Source organism: Corylus avellana, chromosome ca10 (genome assembly GCF_901000735.1).
Source record: "Corylus avellana chromosome ca10, CavTom2PMs-1.0".
NCBI lineage: Eukaryota > Viridiplantae > Streptophyta > Magnoliopsida > Fagales > Betulaceae > Corylus > Corylus avellana.
The window spans coordinates 17,055,727-17,073,959 of NC_081550.1; the positions used below are offsets into that span (position 1 = coordinate 17,055,727).

The 18,233-nt window shown below is 38.1% G+C and overlaps 1 protein-coding gene across 2 annotated transcripts; it reads left to right on the forward strand.

Moving 5' to 3' along the window:
• The first annotated feature begins 10,503 nt into the window (after positions 1-10,503).
• Positions 10,504-17,421, forward strand: LOC132163333 (uncharacterized). Of its 2 annotated transcripts, XR_009438278.1 has the most exons (4): positions 10,504-11,037; positions 11,201-15,366; positions 16,597-16,749; positions 17,165-17,421. XR_009438278.1 is itself a non-coding variant. In XM_059573583.1 (3 exons), the coding sequence occupies exon 2, from the start codon at positions 11,293-11,295 to the stop codon at positions 15,352-15,354; it is 4,062 nt and encodes a 1,353-aa protein (XP_059429566.1). In that variant the 5' UTR covers positions 10,504-11,037; positions 11,201-11,292; the 3' UTR covers positions 15,355-15,366; positions 16,597-16,764. The 2 variants fall into 2 exon arrangements, 1 of the variants encoding a protein (XP_059429566.1); XM_059573583.1 differs by lacking the exon at positions 17,165-17,421 and having other exon boundaries at positions 16,597-16,764.
• Positions 17,422-18,233: the final 812 nt, after the last annotated feature.

Sequence of the window (18,233 nt, forward strand, 5' to 3'; positions counted from 1 at the left end):
TTTAGCTTTTTTTTTTTTTAAAAAAAAAAAAAAAAATTAATTTGACTTGGATTAATGGAAAGAGTGACTTTTGAAGTGGTTGCATCTAGGACTGATAATTTGTGTTGGTGTGTTGGGTGCTCACAGGTCAACCCAAACATGACCTATTTAAATTAATGGGTTATACGACAAGATGTGATCCTGTCCAACCCTATGTTAAGCAATCAAGAAGGTTGTTACTCTAGCCCGCACTTCAATCAAACAACAAACAACGGACCTAGGTCTATCCTATGCTCCGGTCTTTTAAGATTTATCCCTATGGTATTGCAGCCTATTCTCATATTGTCCGCTACGGCCGGCAAGACCGTGCTCTGATACCATACTATAACGCCCCCATAATTAGCCTCGGCTAACCTGGCAGGGTTACTGGCAATTACCCCACTTAAACCAAATGGTGGCTAAATGAGGAATTCCCTCTCTAAGCATTTTCAGAGTTAATGTATAGGAATGTGTAATAAATCTGTGAAAACTATAAATCATTACAGAGACAAGTATATTCTTCAAATAAAGACATGTAGCAACTAATCAATAATAAATGGCAAACTTGATAACTATATAAAGAATCTTTAGATAAAGCTGTAGTGGCAACCACGCTAACGACTTAGTAAGTAAACCTCAAAATTAGGAATGACATGAGCCCATTTATATAAAAATAAACGTGCAGTTTCAGTAAACATTTAAAAAGAGGTATTGCCTCCGTTAATACACCATAAAAGTGTTATTTGATTAATAAAAGAGTGGTGTACTCCCGGCGAAAATCGCCTAAGTCTTTTAATGCAAAAAACTAATGCTTTATAGGTCATAACTCTCATGTATGGTCTAACCGAAATATTACCCCTTCTCAGCTGGGTTGGTGCTGTCCAGAGCGACCCGTAATACAATGCCGGTGCCTTGACCATTGTACGCTACCGTCCATCACATTAGTGACACGACCGAGTATGACCTTGGGTGGCCCACACCACTATTGATGTATGTCCTGTAGTGACCAACCATTAGGGAATGGCTGCGCTGGTCACGAAACCATTGGATCCAAAGCTCACACACATACACATTAACCATAAAATAGTCTATATAGTAAGCCCATAACCATTATACCGCCATATCGGTGTACCATGTCATACGATGCATTTTATCAACCAATTATTAAAGCAGTTACCAAGTTATTACAAAAAGTAGACATGCTCATATCATACGTGTGGTCAGTCAAATGACTTATCCCATGTTTTTAAGGAAAGTGTTTGTAAGTGTTTACTTACCTCGTTTGCTCACTCAAGTCCTCTAACATCAGAAAAACCATGCTATAACGAAATATAACACATCGTTATGCACAGTACTAGAGGACTTCTATGAGTAGGATGCTAAGCCTTATCCAACAAAAGGGGTTGCTGAACTCTAAAATACACGAATGTGAGGCTTAAGGGCAGATGCCTGGTTTCCTAGTCGTACGTACGAGCTTGAGGGTGTACGTCTGCCTGGTTAGTGAGTTTAGGCAATCTGACCAAAAGCTCCAAACTGCATTTTAAGGTTCCTATGGAATCTATAGGCTACTATGTCACCTTTTAGGCTACTGAATAAACGCATGCATCATAGGAAAACATAATATCATGCAATACAAGGAACTGAAGAGGTTTTTTAAACTCTTTCTAAAGGTAGAGTGATTGGGAGCAATTGCAACATTTTCTTATTAAACAAAAATTATTTCTCCTACCATATGTTTACTACAAAAACATAACATCACCAAAGCATTAAAACTCCCACTATTAAGAAATCACAAACTCATAATGTGCTAGTATTCAATAACCTCATAACCAATAAGTCCAAGTATCCTAGTCATTGGGCCAGAGGATCAGGTCTTTATCAACTAAGAGGCGCACCAGTACCCCTGTCCTCAGTACTATGATATATAGAGCCATTTGAAAAATTTATAGGGAGAAGGGGTGAGTTCAATAACTTAGTAAATAGCCATAACACCGTAGTAAAAATGCTATAAACATGCTATACGGATTTTTATGCTATAAACATGCTATGCGGATTTTTATGCCATAATCTCAATCATGCAAGAATAGTAAATGAGTAAGCACTTCCTTTTACTTTTATTTCAAAATAGTTGTTTTAACGTTTGACCCGACTCCACAATTTTACCATGAGCGGCGTACGTTGGCTTGTCTCGAAGGACCTATATACTCATCATGTCGTCACAGGGGAGAGCTACCAGGTTGGGATCTTCCCTAGGTGAAGGCCATTCGGCCGATAGCACACACCTTCTCGTAACCATCTTTCGGTGTGCTTGCCATGCTACCCATGTGATCTGATACTGTTCGTGACTATAATAGTCCTCAGGGTTCAACATTTATAAATATGAATGCACATGTAACATGTCCTATGATCTTGTAAGCTCATCTATAACTGTATACTATACCATGAAACCTTGTGAGCTTGTTTCATTCAAAATTGCATTCATGCATAACTCATAAAAATGAGGAAATTCTAATACGTAAAATTCTTAAACCATGACATATGATTGAATAAAACTTGGCATCAAAATATGAAAGGAATTGCAATTTCAAATCATGTAAGTGAATGATTTATAAAATTCCCAACATTTTTCCAAAGGTTTATAATAAAATATGTTAGGGTTTTTAGTGTTGTGTCCCCTTGCCTGGCATCGCATGCCCTTATTTGATTCTGCATCCAACTTACAATTCCTACAACGGAGGTAAAAAGTACCTTAGTCATCAATTCGTTTACAGGTTTCAATCATGCATCACTTAGTTGCTAAGGATCTTAACTCTAATCTCTATCCCACCATCGTCTATCCTTAGCCAAAATATAAATCCATCATCAAATCATCATTTTTCTCCAGCCAAGCCATCCGTTAACTTACAATCAGTAAAATCCAAAACATCAAGATAGTATTAATTGCACCTAGGCATAATCACATTTTTCTCATAAGTCAACCAACACCAATTTCCATGCTTATTGATAAATTGAAATCTAACATGCAAGGTCTTAGATAGGTTACCTAATGTGTGTTAATCATTATCTATTTACCTAAATTCATAACCGAAACATCATCAATACATTAATTCCTCAAAATCAAAGAGTCGTCTAGTATGCATCAATCCAACTTTCGATCGTCAGAGTAAACTCAAGGCTTGTCCCAATTTTCGGCTAACAAAACAAGAACCAAAAAGTCACCTCCAATTACCCAATCACTTAACAACCCAAAAATCATTATTACTAAATACTACAAATCAAAACGCATTTGCAATTTCATCCAACAAACCCACGAATTTATAATATCTATCAATAGAGACACCTATGAATCAAAATATGTTACCTATAAATCAACACAATTAACTAAGCTCATTCAAAATTTCTTCAAAATTAATCACAAGGCTTGAGATTAAGAATTACCTTGCAAAACTTTATGGGTTTCTCTATCCTTCCTCTTTCTCTTCTTCCTCCTCTTTTTTCCTCTTCTTTCTTTCACTTCTTTTTTTTTTTTTTTTTTCCTCTCTTTTCTTTCTCTTCTGTGTTACGTTTCTTGCTTTCAGAAGAAGGGCAAGCCCCTCCTTAAATAAGTCATTGTTGGGGACCAGCTTGGTCCCCAAGTAGTTTATAATACAAGGCCATGTGTCATCTTGAGCTTGATGATTTGTCAAGCTTTTTTTTAAAAAAAAAAAAAAAAAAAACTCCTCATGCATTTACATCAGAACGTGGTCATAAAAATATACAATTAATTCTCAATGAGCCTGAACCTTTTGACTACCACTTACCCAAAAATAGTGGCCTATGAACATCATTAACCCATCCAATTAATTTCCCAAATCGCAGATACTTTAACTACTTGACAGCTTGACCTATTAAACTTGGAAAGATCATAACTCTTTCAATTTAACTCCAAATGATACGAAATTTGTCTTAAAAATTTTTTCATTCAAAGGCTCACCATATATTTAAAAATCATAGCAACTCATAACTTTTTAGTACCTCAAAAGTTCCTCGAAATTCAGTGGCTATGTTTGACTGAAATTTCTATTTTGACACTTGCATCTTCTAAAAATCATAACTCCTTCTACAAGAGTCCAAAAATCATGAAACCACTTTTAAAATCTTCATTTCTCATCATTATACAAGAATTTAATGCAGTTTTATTTAAGGTCAATTATTGAATTTTCGGTGTCCAAAACAATGTGACTTTTCTTTCAATAACCCACTAAATTTCTAACTAACAATTTCCATCATCTTTCACATCAAGTCTACTTATATAACTCCGTATAAATCTTAATAAAATTGTAAATCCTTACTATACTTGATATTAAGATAACCTTTATTTTAGAGTATAAATTTCGGGGTATTACAACACAAAAGCCCCAAGTTAATTTTAGGAATCTAGCTTCTTACTAAAATTCTTCCAAATTCGGATCTAATCAAAAATTCCCTAAATTATTATGATTTCAAACTTGAAATTCAATGAGTAGAACAAAAACTCAAAGAGAAACTAGAGATTTCAACAATATAGCAAAATTCCTAAAATCCCATACATGAACCCTAATTTTCAGACCCAACACAAAGTCTCACAAATCCTCACAATTTCTAGCTTCTAATCCCACAAGTATAACAAAATTTACAAGAAAATGGTAAGGATTTTACCTATGGCCAGAATCCTTCTTCTTCTTCCTCTTTTTCTTTCTTTCTTTCTTTCTTTCTTCTTCTTCTTCCTCTTTTTCTTTCTTTCTTCTTCTTCCTTCACGGCCAGCAACTTTATCTCTATCTCTATCTCTATCTCTTTCTCTCAATCTCCAGAGCTCTCTCTCTCTCATGTACGTGTATGTGTGTTGGTAGGGAAGAGAAGAGAAGAAAGCAAAAGGGAGAAGAGAAAGAAAGGAGGGAGTTGTGCGTGAGGGAGGCGGAAGTGAAAAAAGTGCTAAACCTAAAGGAAAAACAAAAGCAATACATATATATATTGGTACCCGGTTACCCGATTATAATTGGGTGCCAAAAATTGGAACCAGAACTGGGATACCCGATTATCAGTTTTTTCAACCGGTTTCAAAATAGGTTCCCCGGTTTCTTGGTATTTCTTGACACCCCTACAAGCACCCCAACTCTCCAGATTTTTTTTTTTTTTTTTAAAGGGTTATTATTTTTTCAATTCTTAAGTTTAAAATATTTATTTATTTATTTTAATTTTAATTTTTCCATTATTTTATTATTTTTTTAAGCATATGTGGCATCCAAAGCATAGGTACCACCTATGATATAATGCAACATCAGCCAATCTGTTGATTTGGTATTAATATGTAGCATTTGGGATATGTGTCACCTTTTTAAGCGTGCTGAGGTATAGTTCCGTTAAATTTTTGGACAAATTATGGACAGAAGTACTAAGTGTGTCTTTTTAATATTTACAGGTACCACTTGGGACACTTTTCGAAACAGAGGGGTTTGTTTGATTTTCAAACCAACAAGACTACAACAGGTGCCAAAAGGAGTTCTGAGATTCTTGAGATCATACAAACTGATCTATGTTGACCTTTTCCTACTCTTTGCCTGAATGACCAAAGATATTTTATATCCTTTATTGATGACCATACACGTTTTATGTACCTCTATCTTCTGAATGATAAGGTTGATGCATTAAATGCTTTCAAGACCTATAAGATAGAACTAGAGAAACAAAAGGAAAAGAAAATCAAGATCGTAGGTACTATTATAGAGGCAGAGAGTACTATGGTAGGTACACAGAAAATGGACAATGATAAGTCGTCTATTTGCGAAATTCCTTGAAGAGGAAGGTATTGTTACTCAATGCACGATGTCTAGCACACCACAACAAAATGGTGTAGCAGAAAGAAGGAATCGCACACATATGGACATGGTTAGGAGCATGCTTAGTAATTCTCATCTCCCTTTATTTCTAATGGAATGAAGCCCTAAAATTGTTGTGTATGTGTTAAACAAGGCTCCATCTAAGGCTATCCTTAGACACATTTTGAATTATGGAATGGGTGGAAACCAAGTCTAATACTTTTTATCGTTTGTGCTTTATTCTGGTCTATGATGAATGTACTACGTTGAATTGTTTTTCTTGCTTCAGTTATGTTCCTTTATAGGAGAGTTAACCTTCCGTTGAACAATGCAAAAGAGGTGAGAAAAGAGTGATGCGAGATCCCCTTTCACCTTGAGTAGTGGATTATCAGATGGGTAGGTGAGAAATAAGATTCGGGCCGTGATTCACAGCACGCCAGGCTAATTTTAATTTTTTTTTAATTTTTTAATATTAAAAAAAAAAATTTGCCGGCGTGCATGTGTTTAGCTTCACCCATAAGATTCTCACACATTGTCTTTACTTCCCAAATACATAAGTTGCTAATCCCAAGGTGCATAAATGGTTGGAACTACTTGAGAGGGTGACTTGTCAAGGCTTAAGAAATTCGTTGAAGTTTAACCATTCAAATCGCTACATACAAACTCTGTGTTAGAATTCTTATGACCCATTCATTGTGTCAAGCCACACAATGTGTTCATGGCCTAACGATAGAGTTGCTAAACCACATCTTGCCTTCTAAAGTACAACTTCCCTTTTTATTCCCATAAAACAATTCTTAAGTTTTGTTTATGGATATCGCATCATTGGTAAGATTTAACTATGATCATCATTTGTTGAGGTGATGCAGGGTATTTCCCTCTTTCGATGTTCACTTGTATAAGAGGGCGTCACCTTGTTGCTTCGGCCCATTGAGGCATCCTTGTTCTATCAGGGAAGGTGATCACATGATTGTCTTTAATGTTGAATGGACTTTCATTTTACAACCCTTAACTTACATATTTCATCTGAACGGCTTGGGTTTGACAACCCTTCTCCAACTTCTTATTTTTGAATGAGACCTTCTTTTTAGGTATCAGACTAGGCCTTGTGTTGAGCTAACGAGAGCCTCCTTTTTGAGCTACCTATCTTGGTGCCACTATTGTTGGGCTTTTTTCTAAATGGTAAGGAGAGACGTTGCTGGGCCACCCAAGCCTAATTGGCATGGCTAGCATGGAGCCTAGCTATTATGCCTTGGTCCACTCAAGTCACATGCTTTGGTGATGATTCAGGGAGAGCGCATGGAGGTTGTAATTTGATGGTCAATTTCGGATGTCTGAATTGTGTCATCGAATCCCTGATGTTCTTACACGACCGATGGTCTCCCTCATCTTTCATTGGGCAACCAATCTCTCAATAGCTTGATACGGAACTCATTGCTCTGCTTTGGCTATCTGTTCAACTTTGATTGTAATGCCCAAAAACTGGACCTTGACCATTTTGGTAGGGTTACTGGCAATTTCTAAGTTCAGTTAATTGATAACTAATTGAAGAAATCTTCCGTCTAACATACTCAAAGTAAATGTAAGCGGAAGGTGAAAATAATAGTTTTGAGATAGTTAAAAATCTCAAGGTATGCATGTATTATCATCAATCATAAACTTAGAGTTTCTAACCAAAAATAGTCATTTCAATCAAATGTGGTATTGCAAACTAGACTTTTGGCTTCTCCCTTTTATAAGTTCCTTTAAAACAGATAGCCTGACAAGCCGCAAATACTGCGTAAGTGTAAGACTTAGTAAGTAAACCTCAGAGTTGAGTATGAAATGAAATTTTGTTATATGTAGAAGTAAATGTGTATTTTCACAAGCAAATCATGCATTGCCTTTGTTATTCTACCCTAAGAGTATAGTTACAATTTTTGAGAAGTGTGGGGGTTAGGGGTGGACAGACTAACCGTTTACCGCTTATCGACTGTTTATCAACCGCCACTGAACCGTCAACGACTGACAACCGACTTTCGACGGTCGATAGGCGGAATAAAAAGATTGTTTCAATATTGGTTCAATTTTGTAGGTGGTAGAATTTTTTTTTTATCGGTTAACTGACATAGCCGATTTTTCAAGTGAATTTTGAATTTTATCTAGAAAATTTCCTTATTATGTTTGTTTAGCTGATTTGTGGTTGTCATTTTGGTCTATTTTCCATGAATTTACTTTTTCTTTTCATTTAGAAAACATATTCTTTATAGTTACAAGGAAATTGATAAGTCTTAACATGAAAACTTGTAACCGACAATTAACTGATTTAACCAACCACCTATTAACCGACTAACCAATTAACCGAAAAAGTCGAACCTATTCCTTGTCGGTATGAAGTAGGTTAATTAATCGACTTAACCGACTTTTACGAATCGGTAAGCGAAAGTGCCCTTACCGACAATGACCGATCTGATACCCACCCCTAGTGGATTTATTCCCAACGACAATCACTTTTAAGTTTTAATGCAGAAAACTAATGTCGTAATAGATCATAACTATTATACATGGTTGTTGGAGAGAAAAATAGCTCGTTAGAGGCGAGGCGAGGGCTCTCCCGAAGCAGATTGCCTAGAGCCCCCTTTCGCCTAGCAAACATGTCTCGAAGGGCCCTCAGCATGGCCAAACCATCCTCATACAGCCACGAGGACGTTCGAACGAGGTGGATGTCCAACCTGACAGGCGCACATCCCTACACCACCAAACAGAAGATTTCGACCATCCCTTGTAGGATATTGCACTGAGTACATGTCCTTGCACCACCAAACGTGCAATGGTTAGATATATGCATGTATAAATGTAAAATGTGCATCCTGAATAAAACAGAGGAATTATTTGAAAAGCTAAGCCCTGATTCTAATCACCTTTTCCTCACTTCTTCTACCATTCTACTCTAAAATATTTCTCCCATTGCAAATGAGACCCCGGCGTTCCCCATCACCTTAAAACAGTTCAAGTTCTCCAGGGTGACCGAAAACTGTGTTAACAATGGTCTACCTAAGATATTACCCATTCTCAGCAAGGTTGACGCTATTTCAATGGACCTGTAATATAATATCGGTAACTCAAATATTGCATGCTCCCGTCCATAACACTAGTAGCCCAACCAAGTCTGAACTCGAGTGACCCACGCTACTAATGATGTACGCTCTGTAGTGACTTGCCAATCAAACATGGCTATACCAATCACGAGCAACCATTGGATCCAAGACACATATAAATATACACACATTTGACTATAAAGTTAACTTGTATAGTAAGTCTATTGTTGTTATCCCGCACATACTGATGTACCATGGCATACGATGCAATTAATCTTGTACATATTTTACATGCATGCTCTTTCAAATCTCTTATTTTCATTATCTTGCTTAATTAACATACATTTTCACAAAATAGAATTCATGAGAGTTGTAAAAATGCATATTCGGTGCACATAAAATATTCACGCAATACGGAAAAGTAACAACAAGTATTCATGTGAGTTTGTACTCACTTGGGTCATATAGTTCATCCACAAACTCCTCCAAAGGTTTCACACCATCATAATATGAGAAAATACTTATTATTAGTTCTAAACTCAAGGTAAGACAAGTCCTAGACCTAAGCATGTTCAAAACAAACTTTTTGCGTGACCATTAAATGTTTGAATAGAGAAGCTCGAACGTTCGGCCAGAGAGGTTCGATTGTTCGATGCTGGGTAGAAAACTCATTTCAAACAAAAAAAGTTACTAAACCACTTCTAAGCAGGTTCTAAGGCCATAACCTGATCACTAACAAAGTCCTAGTCCAAAATAATATCTTTATGTAGAAGAAACTACGTCTAACATTATTAAAATGTTAACCCATGCTTAAATCAAGATTAAAGCCAACAACATAACTACAAGCTTGGAACTTTCAAGGTAAACTATGAAAAACACTTAATTAAACAACATAACGACTAAGTAAAGAACAAGCTAGGCTTAGAAGACTACATTCTTGAAGCAAAGCCTTTAAGAAATTCCCATATTCTTCCAAAACTCACACATAAACAAAGTTTTCTTCGGGCAATAAGGGCAGAGTGAGATTTAAAGGGGCAAGGGAGGGAGTACTTATAGGGTTTGATTGTGGACCACCAAACGTTTGGTGTTCTATTACCCAACAGTTCTAGGATTGTAGGTCGAACGTTCAGTTGTCCTAATAAAACATTCAGTCAGAACTAAAAGACCAATTTTTTTTTTTACTTCCAATGAATCCTATTGAACCCAGACTACCCAGTAAAGTAATAAACTTTTCGATTTAACCTAGTAATCACTTGGGGTACTATAGGATAGGCAATTAGCGGTTATTAACTGTTTTCTCTACCCCTACAACTGCAAACCGCCGTATCTAAGACAATTATAGGTATTTTCCAACCGCCTACAAAAAGCAATTATGTTTTAGAGTAATATGAAAATATTCACTAATATTAAAATCAAACTTTAATTTGTTCGTTAGATTCAATAAATACGAAGAATGCACCAACGACAGATTGCCGTGGCCCACAATGACCAGCCCTAATATCTTTTTTTTTTTTTTTACATGACCAGCCCTAATATCTACTACAGAAAGCAAAAAGCATGGCACGCAGAAAAAACGACGTCGGATGTAGACACCAGCTACTGCAGGCGGCGATCCGGGAAGCCCAAAAACCGAGGCCCAGCGAGGAGGGATGAGTCAGAATGACAACGGTCTATCACCTCACTCGCTGGCCGACTCAGTGAGTCGTCGTCTCCGTCTCTCACTCTCTCTCTCTCACACCAAACCAAAGCAAAGCCTTTTCCACTCTCTCTCTACCACTGCGCACACGCCTTCCCTTTCTCTTTCTCTATCTCTATTATCCCTCTGCCCTTTTTCGTCTTTTTCTCTCGTCCTCTTCGGCCTCCCCAATCAGACAGCCCTCCTCCCTCCACGTCACCATCGTCTTCTTCATCCCTGCGACCCCTCTTTCTCTTTCTCTATTTATAACCGCCTCGCCCCTAGGGTTCCACAGATTTACCCCCAACACAATCCGTCTCTCTCTCGCTCTGAGCACCACAAATTCTCGTACCTCCGCGACACCTTCGATGTCTCGAACTTTTCCCTCTGCTCTCCAATTTCGCCATAGAAGCTCTTCGACTCACGAATGAGGTACTCGATAAAATCCCTATTTTAAAAGATTCTTTGTGGGTTTTTTGTTTTTTGGAGTAATTGTTTGTTCACCGATTTTTCTTGCTTCGATTTGTGTAAATAGTCACAGATTTTAGGACTTCGGTTTGCTTTTAAAATTTTAATTTGATATTGTTCTTTTTAGGGTTTTGATTTGGCTCTGTCCGATAACGGTTGGGAATTCTTGATATTTGGTTAATTGGGTAGTTGGGGGTGATTTGGGTGTGTTAATGTTCCATGGCGATTGAGAAGAATAACTTTAAGGTGTCGAGGTTTGATTCGGAGTTTTCTCCCGGTAGTAGGGAGACTGTGTCGAGTGATGAGGATGAGCTGCAACGGCGTAGCTCGGCCGTTGAATCTGACGACGAGGATGAATTTGATGATGCGGATTCTGGGGCAGGGTCCGACGACTTTGATTTGCTGGAATTGGGAGAAACAAGGGCGGAGTTTTGCCAAGTCGGGAATCAGACTTGCAGTATTCCATTGGAGCTGTATGATCTTCCGGGTCTGGAAGATATATTGTCGGTGGATGTGTGGAATGAGTGCTTGACTGAGGAGGAGAGGTTAAGCCTCACGAAATTTCTGCCCGACATGGACGAAGAGACCTTTATGATTACTCTAAAAGAGCTTTTTACGGGTTGTAATTTGCACTTTGGGAGCCCCATTAAGAATTTGTTTGATATGTTGAAGGGAGGTTTGTGTGAGCCAAGGGTAGCTCTGTACCGGGAAGGTTTGAATTTCTTTCAGAAGCGGCAACACTACCATCATTTAAGGAAGTATCAGAACAATATGGTTAGTAACCTTTGTCAGACAAGGGATGCTTGGCTTAAGTGTAGGGGATACAGTATTGATGAGAGGCTTCGTGTGTTGAATATTATGAAAAGCGAGAAGAGTTTGATGTATGAGAAGATGGAAGATCTGCAGACTGACTCGTCAGAAAGAGAGTCAGGTGAACGGTTGTGGACCAAGAAGACGAAGGACAAGAAAGTTGTGCAGAAAACAGGTCGTCATTCTGCATATGCAGTGGGCTCAAATTTGGACTTTCCTTCACGAGGACGGTTGATGGCTATGGATCTGGAAAATTATGGAAAGCAGTATCCTAAAGGTACACTGAAGTTGGGTGGGTTGAAGCCGCCTTTGGCAAAAGATTTGGTGGGCCACTATCCTTCTGTTTACCATGGTTTGGATATGAATTCTGGACCATATGGTTCAGCTGCAGCTCTTCCTCGTCAGCGTAAGGCTGCAGCTTATGATTCAGCAACAGCGCTTAAGCTAAGGGATCAGATGAGAAGTGGTGATGATGTTGAAGAGATGACATATGGAATGGGTTTACAGTGGGACTCCAAAGTGGGAAAGAAACAGGGCCTTTCAAGAGGTGACGATATAGCCACTGACAGTTTTATGGGTCTGCCTTTGTCTTCAAAAGGTGATTTACCAGCCTTTGGTAGGAACAGGAATTCGATGACAGCAAAGCCATCAAATATGAAACCATCCTATGACTTCGTCAAAAGGCCCAAGTATACTGAGAATGTTCAGCAATTTGCAGTTGGGGATCAGATGAAGCCTTTCAAAGGCCGAGATCTGCAGCGAACCCCCAAAGGAAATAGAGTTGACTCATCTGATCATGCCGAACCATTTTGGCATAAGAGGACTCAGGGCGAGTCTTTTGCCATGGATTCGTCATTTAAAGCTGATGAATGGGATATTAGAAGCAAAAAATGGAAGACAGGGAGGGAGTCCCCTGATCTGAATTACAAATCATATAGAACTTCTTCACCACAAATGAATGATAGATATTCAGTGTCTGCATTTAAAGCAGAACCATCACAAGAGATGATAAAAGGCAAGTATCTGCAGAATGGGAAGAAAAGTAATAGAATGTTTATGAAAAGTGAAGACACAGAATCAGACTCATCCGAGCAATTCGATGATGATGAGGATAGCAATCCCTTATTGAGGAGCAAGTTGGCTTTCCCCGGTGGTGTTCTCGAAGGTTCCCGATCTAATAAGTTGTCACAGTCTGGCCTAGATTCCAAAAAGGCCAAATTTGTTAAGAAAGATACGAAGGGTGGCTTTGGTGATCATGGGCATGTGCCAGGAGTAGAAAACTACACTTCAAGGCAGAGGGGTAAGATTCGAGATAGCAGTCCCTTGCATGAACCTGACACTAGAGCTTTTGGAGACAGCTATGTTTCAGGCTTGGGTAAGTTAAATGATGATGGTGATAGGAAACAAATACACAAACTGAGCAAGAATGGCAAGTTGCATGGGGAACCTGTAGAAAGGTTACACATATCCTCAGTGAAGACCTATTCTTCTGAGAGAAAGCAGAAAAGAGATGCCAGCCGTGATCATTCTGTGCGTCAATCAATTTATTTGCGTGATGATGTTGCTGTTGAGGAGGATGATTCGCTTGAAACACAATTTTTGCCCAATGAGAAGGGGCAGGGTAGATTTGGGAAGAAAGGTCAGAGTAAAGAAGCACGTGTGAATGATCGGAATGGAAGATCTGATGCTCCATTGATAATGTGCAACTCAGTGACAAAGAAGCGGAAAGGAAAGGAGGATGCAATAGACATGGATAGCAGAGATGAAGACGGTGATCTGCAGTCTGACACCCCACAGCACATTGATGATTCCACTCCTTTGAAGAGAAAAACAAAAAGGAAAATGGACCAAGACTCTGGTGGTTCAGATATGGAAAACACTGGGCCACCTGTTACAGAAATGGCAGTAGTAGAGATGGAGCTGGAAGCCAAACCACAGAAAAAACAATTTACCCTCATTACACCTACAGTTCATACTGGCTTCTCATTTTCTGTTGTACATCTTCTTTCAGCAGTTCGCTTGGCAATGATTACTCCACTTCCAGAAGATTTAGAGGTTAGCAAACCTAGAGAAGAGCATAACAAAAACCAAGAGGGCAGTGTTAACAGGGTTCCTTCTCATGAGAAGGTGGATATCAATGTTTCAGAGCATGCTGGGGGGAATGGGCCTTCTCTTACTGTTCAGGAGATTGTTAATCGTGTCAGGTCAAACCCTGGAGATCCTTGTATACTTGAGACGCAAGAGCCACTTCAGGATTTGGTCAGAGGAGTTTTAAAGATATTTTCATCCAAAACAGCACCTTTAGGAGCGAAAGGTTGGAAGGTGCTTGCAACATATGAAAAATCTGCAAAAAGTTGGTCCTGGATTGGTCCAGTGTCTCATAGTTTATCGGATCACGAGACCATTGAGGAAGTGACATCTTCTGAAGCTTGGGGTCTTCCTCACAAAATGCTTGTAAAGTTGGTTGATTCCTTTGCTAACTGGCTGAAAAGTGGTCAGGAGACCCTTCAACAAATAGGAAGTCTCCCTGCCCCACCTCTGGCATTGATGCAGTTCAACATGGATGAGAAAGAAAGGTTCAGGGACCTGAGAGCTCAAAAGAGTCTGAACACCATTGGCCCAAGCTGTGAAGAAGTCCGGTCTTATTTCCGTAAGGAGGAAGTTCTTAGGTATTCAATTCCTGACAGGGCCTTCACTTACACAGCAGCTGATGGTAGAAAATCCATTGTCGCTCCCTTGAGAAGGTGCGGTGGTAAGCCTACGTCAAAAGCTCGAGATCATTTTATGCTGAAACGTGATCGCCCTCCACATGTCACGATTCTGTGTCTTGTCAGAGATGCTGCTGCCAGATTGCCTGGAAGTATTGGTACTAGAGCAGATGTTTGTACGTTGATAAGAGATTCTCAGTATATTGTTGAAGATGTGTCTGATGGACAAGTTAATCAAGTTGTTAGTGGAGCCCTGGATCGTTTGCATTATGAACGTGATCCTTGTGTGCAATTTGATGGGGAAAGGAAATTATGGGTTTATTTACACAGGGAAAGAGAAGAAGAAGATTTTGAAGATGATGGTACTTCATCTACGAAGAAATGGAAGAGGCAGAAAAAAGATCCTACTGAGCAATCTGACCAAGGGGCAGTGACCGTTGCTTATCATGGGACTGGGGATCAAACTGGATATGATTTGTGCTCTGATCTCAATGTAGAGCCATCTTGTAACGACGATGATAAGGGAATGGAACCTGTATATAATGATGTGAGACAAAATCTGGAGGACAATGTTGATATGAATCAAGGATCTGAGCACAGTGACACTCATCAGGATAATCCAGTGGCTTGGGATGCTATTGGCTTAAATCCTATGCGAGAAAACAAATTGCTCTGTCAAGAAAATTCCAGAAATGAAGATTTTGATGATGAAACATTTGGGAGAGAAAGGCCGGTTGGACTCCTTAGTGCAAGCTTATTGTGAGGAATTCTTCAGGTAGTTTCAATAGCGCTATTTGTCTTCTGAATGCTGTCGACTCTTGCATGTGTCAGTGCTTGGAAAATGTGTGTGTGTGCGCTTTTTTTCATTTTAAATTGAATGAATTTTTTTAACATAGTATGTTCATGTTCTTGAAGCCTGTTATTATTTCTGTTTTGAGCTATCTTTTTAAGCTGCCTTCTAGTTCTGTATGGAATGGACGGTAATGAGGTCACAGGAGGGGTTCTGGTTCAATTATCATAGGTCAGTGCACTGTTGGAAATGTATGCTACCATACTGACAATTGCGGTTGCTTTTGGTTTTAAAATGATCTCACCTTCTCTACTCTACATGTAGTGCCTCTTTAATGTATCTTGTTGGTTCTGGTTGTTCACTAGATGTTGTTTAGCCAAAATAAGGTTGACTACAGGCGGCCTAGGATTCAGTGTCTTTTGGCTCCTTCGAAAGATCAGTTCCTTTTTAGCGTCTGCTGACCTGCATAAGGCCACACCGTTTCTTGTTTTACTTTGTAGTTTAATTGGACTCGCATCATTCATATGTGGAAATGAATATTATGGTCGGGTCTGTTGTCAGTTTAAGTGCTACTAATGTTTATTATTCTGTTCTTGGTGTGTCATATGCTATGTAGAGTTTACTTCATTTGGTTGAGCCACTGTTTGCTCTGGAAATTTGATTTCTGCAAAAAAAAAAAAAAAAAAAAAGAGCATAAAACATGAAACAAAAAACCAAAAAGTAGGGAAAACAATATTCAAAAAGTGGGTGGGCTGTTAATAGAAAAGGTAGTTAGATAAGTGCAACCTGTAGAAAACCTAGTGAGAGGTTATTTTGGGAATTACATGTGATGATATACACAGTAACTGAAGAGTGCTTTGTAATTGCTGTTTCGCAAATGTAGTGCTTTCACTTGTATGTAATTAGTTGTTATTTGATTTCAAAACAAATATTTTTCGCATTAGTAGATACTGAAATCCAATTACTACCTTTAAATAGTTTGGCTGCTGAACCTGTGTTTTGTTGGGCAATGGTGATTCATCCCCCTTTTGACACTCCAATATTTCTTTTATATCTGTCTTGGTTCATTATGTATTAAAATCTTCAATTTACAAAAAAATATTGGAGAAACTTTTCCATTTAGCAATAAATTGTCATTATTTGTTTGATAAACATGAGGGCCTTTTTTTTTTTTTTTTCTTTCCAAGGTGATTAAGTTGGATGTTTCTTTCGCAGGTTGATGATTAACCTACATTGGATGCCACGGTGATTGCCACCCTAGGCGTGTGTTATACATTGTTGATGGTAGTGACATGTACATTGATGTCAACGGGAAATGTAGAATAGAAACTTGATCTTGTTTGAGGCCCTTGATTATGTCCAGCACAGGTGGATCTCTTTTATGCTTCTTCGCTCCATAAACAATTCCTTTTTTTTTTTTTTTTTGGTCTTAATATCTCGAAATCATTTAAAATATATAGGTTTATTTTTGTATATCGAGTTGAGCAAATAGGTCAATTTGGTATATTCTGTAGCGTGCCATCACAATATTTTAACAGACTGTAAATATAGTTTAGAGGAGATTATATGACTATATTTGTCTTGACCAGAATACCCCCAACCCCTTCAAATAAAAAATTACGCCAAGTCTATTATAAATACAAGCTCGTCCATTTCACGGTCTTTTAAGACTTTGTTTAATTGCATTTAACGGTGTATATAGTGTTACGCCATTTACAAATATTAAATAATTAATTTAATTTTTATTGGACCGTTCCGTAATGGCGGAAACTGCTTGTGACAGGTGGATACGAAAATGGAATAGTATAAAGCAAGCTGATACAAGAGTGGGAACAGGATGGAGTGCTCTTTGATTTAGAAGTGATAAAGCCCCTTCCGAGTCACCACTACCATCTTTCCTCCAAATCTAATCTTCACATTTCCTAATGGCAGGCAATTGTGAAGGAATGATTTGCCCCAATTGTATAGTGGATTGATGGTCTCTTGTAACACAATTGGAATTCATGACGCGTTCTTAATAACGAATGAGCTTGTGGATAAGTGAGCATAAAAGCATGTCAAGCGTAGAGTGGCCGCAAATTTTTTTATTTAGATGTGATGTAAAACTCTATTTTACAGTCTTTAATAGAATTTTAACACATCAAATAAAAACATTAAATATAATAGACATGAAATTACCGTATATTTAATTTAAATCAATTTTATAGATTTTGCATTCATTATAATCCAATGCCAACCACCCGGGCCCCTACTCACCTCCAAGCTCTTGACGTTGGAGTTTTCAAAACTAACCAAGATAATGGCTACGGTGGTTTTGTCAATCGGTATTTTGTTTGAGGTTGGTAAAGAGAACAAATTATTTGATGTGAATAGTTATATTATTTTTTGGGTAAAGTGCACTTAACTCCTTCAAACTATCACCTCAATAACAATCTACCCCCCCCAAACACTCAATTGCGACAATTTACCCCTCAAACTATTAAAACAATAACCATATACTCCCCAATCCCCAATGCTAGCAAAATGACAAAATTACTCCTATAAAAATTTCAGTAAAACAAAAATACCCTTAAAATTTTGAAAAAAAAAATTAAATTTTAGTATTTTTGTTTTTATTTTAGTTAGGGTAATTTTGTCATTTTCTTAACATTGGGGGTACTGTCATTGTTTTTGTAGTTTGGGAGGGTAAATTGTCGTAATTTATAGTTTGGAGAACAGATTGTCATTAGGGTGGTAGTTTGAAGGCGTTAAATAGACTTATTTTTTGGTGTTTCAAGTTAAGGTGTCTATTTCCTATTAGAATATGCAAAACACTCAGCTCACGCTATGACCCGACTAGAGTTATTCTTTTT

Coding starts and splice junctions, on each gene's coding strand:
- LOC132163333 (XM_059573583.1), top strand. CDS start 11,293: ATGGCGATTGAGAAGAATAACTTTAAGGTGTCGAGGTTTGATTCGGAG.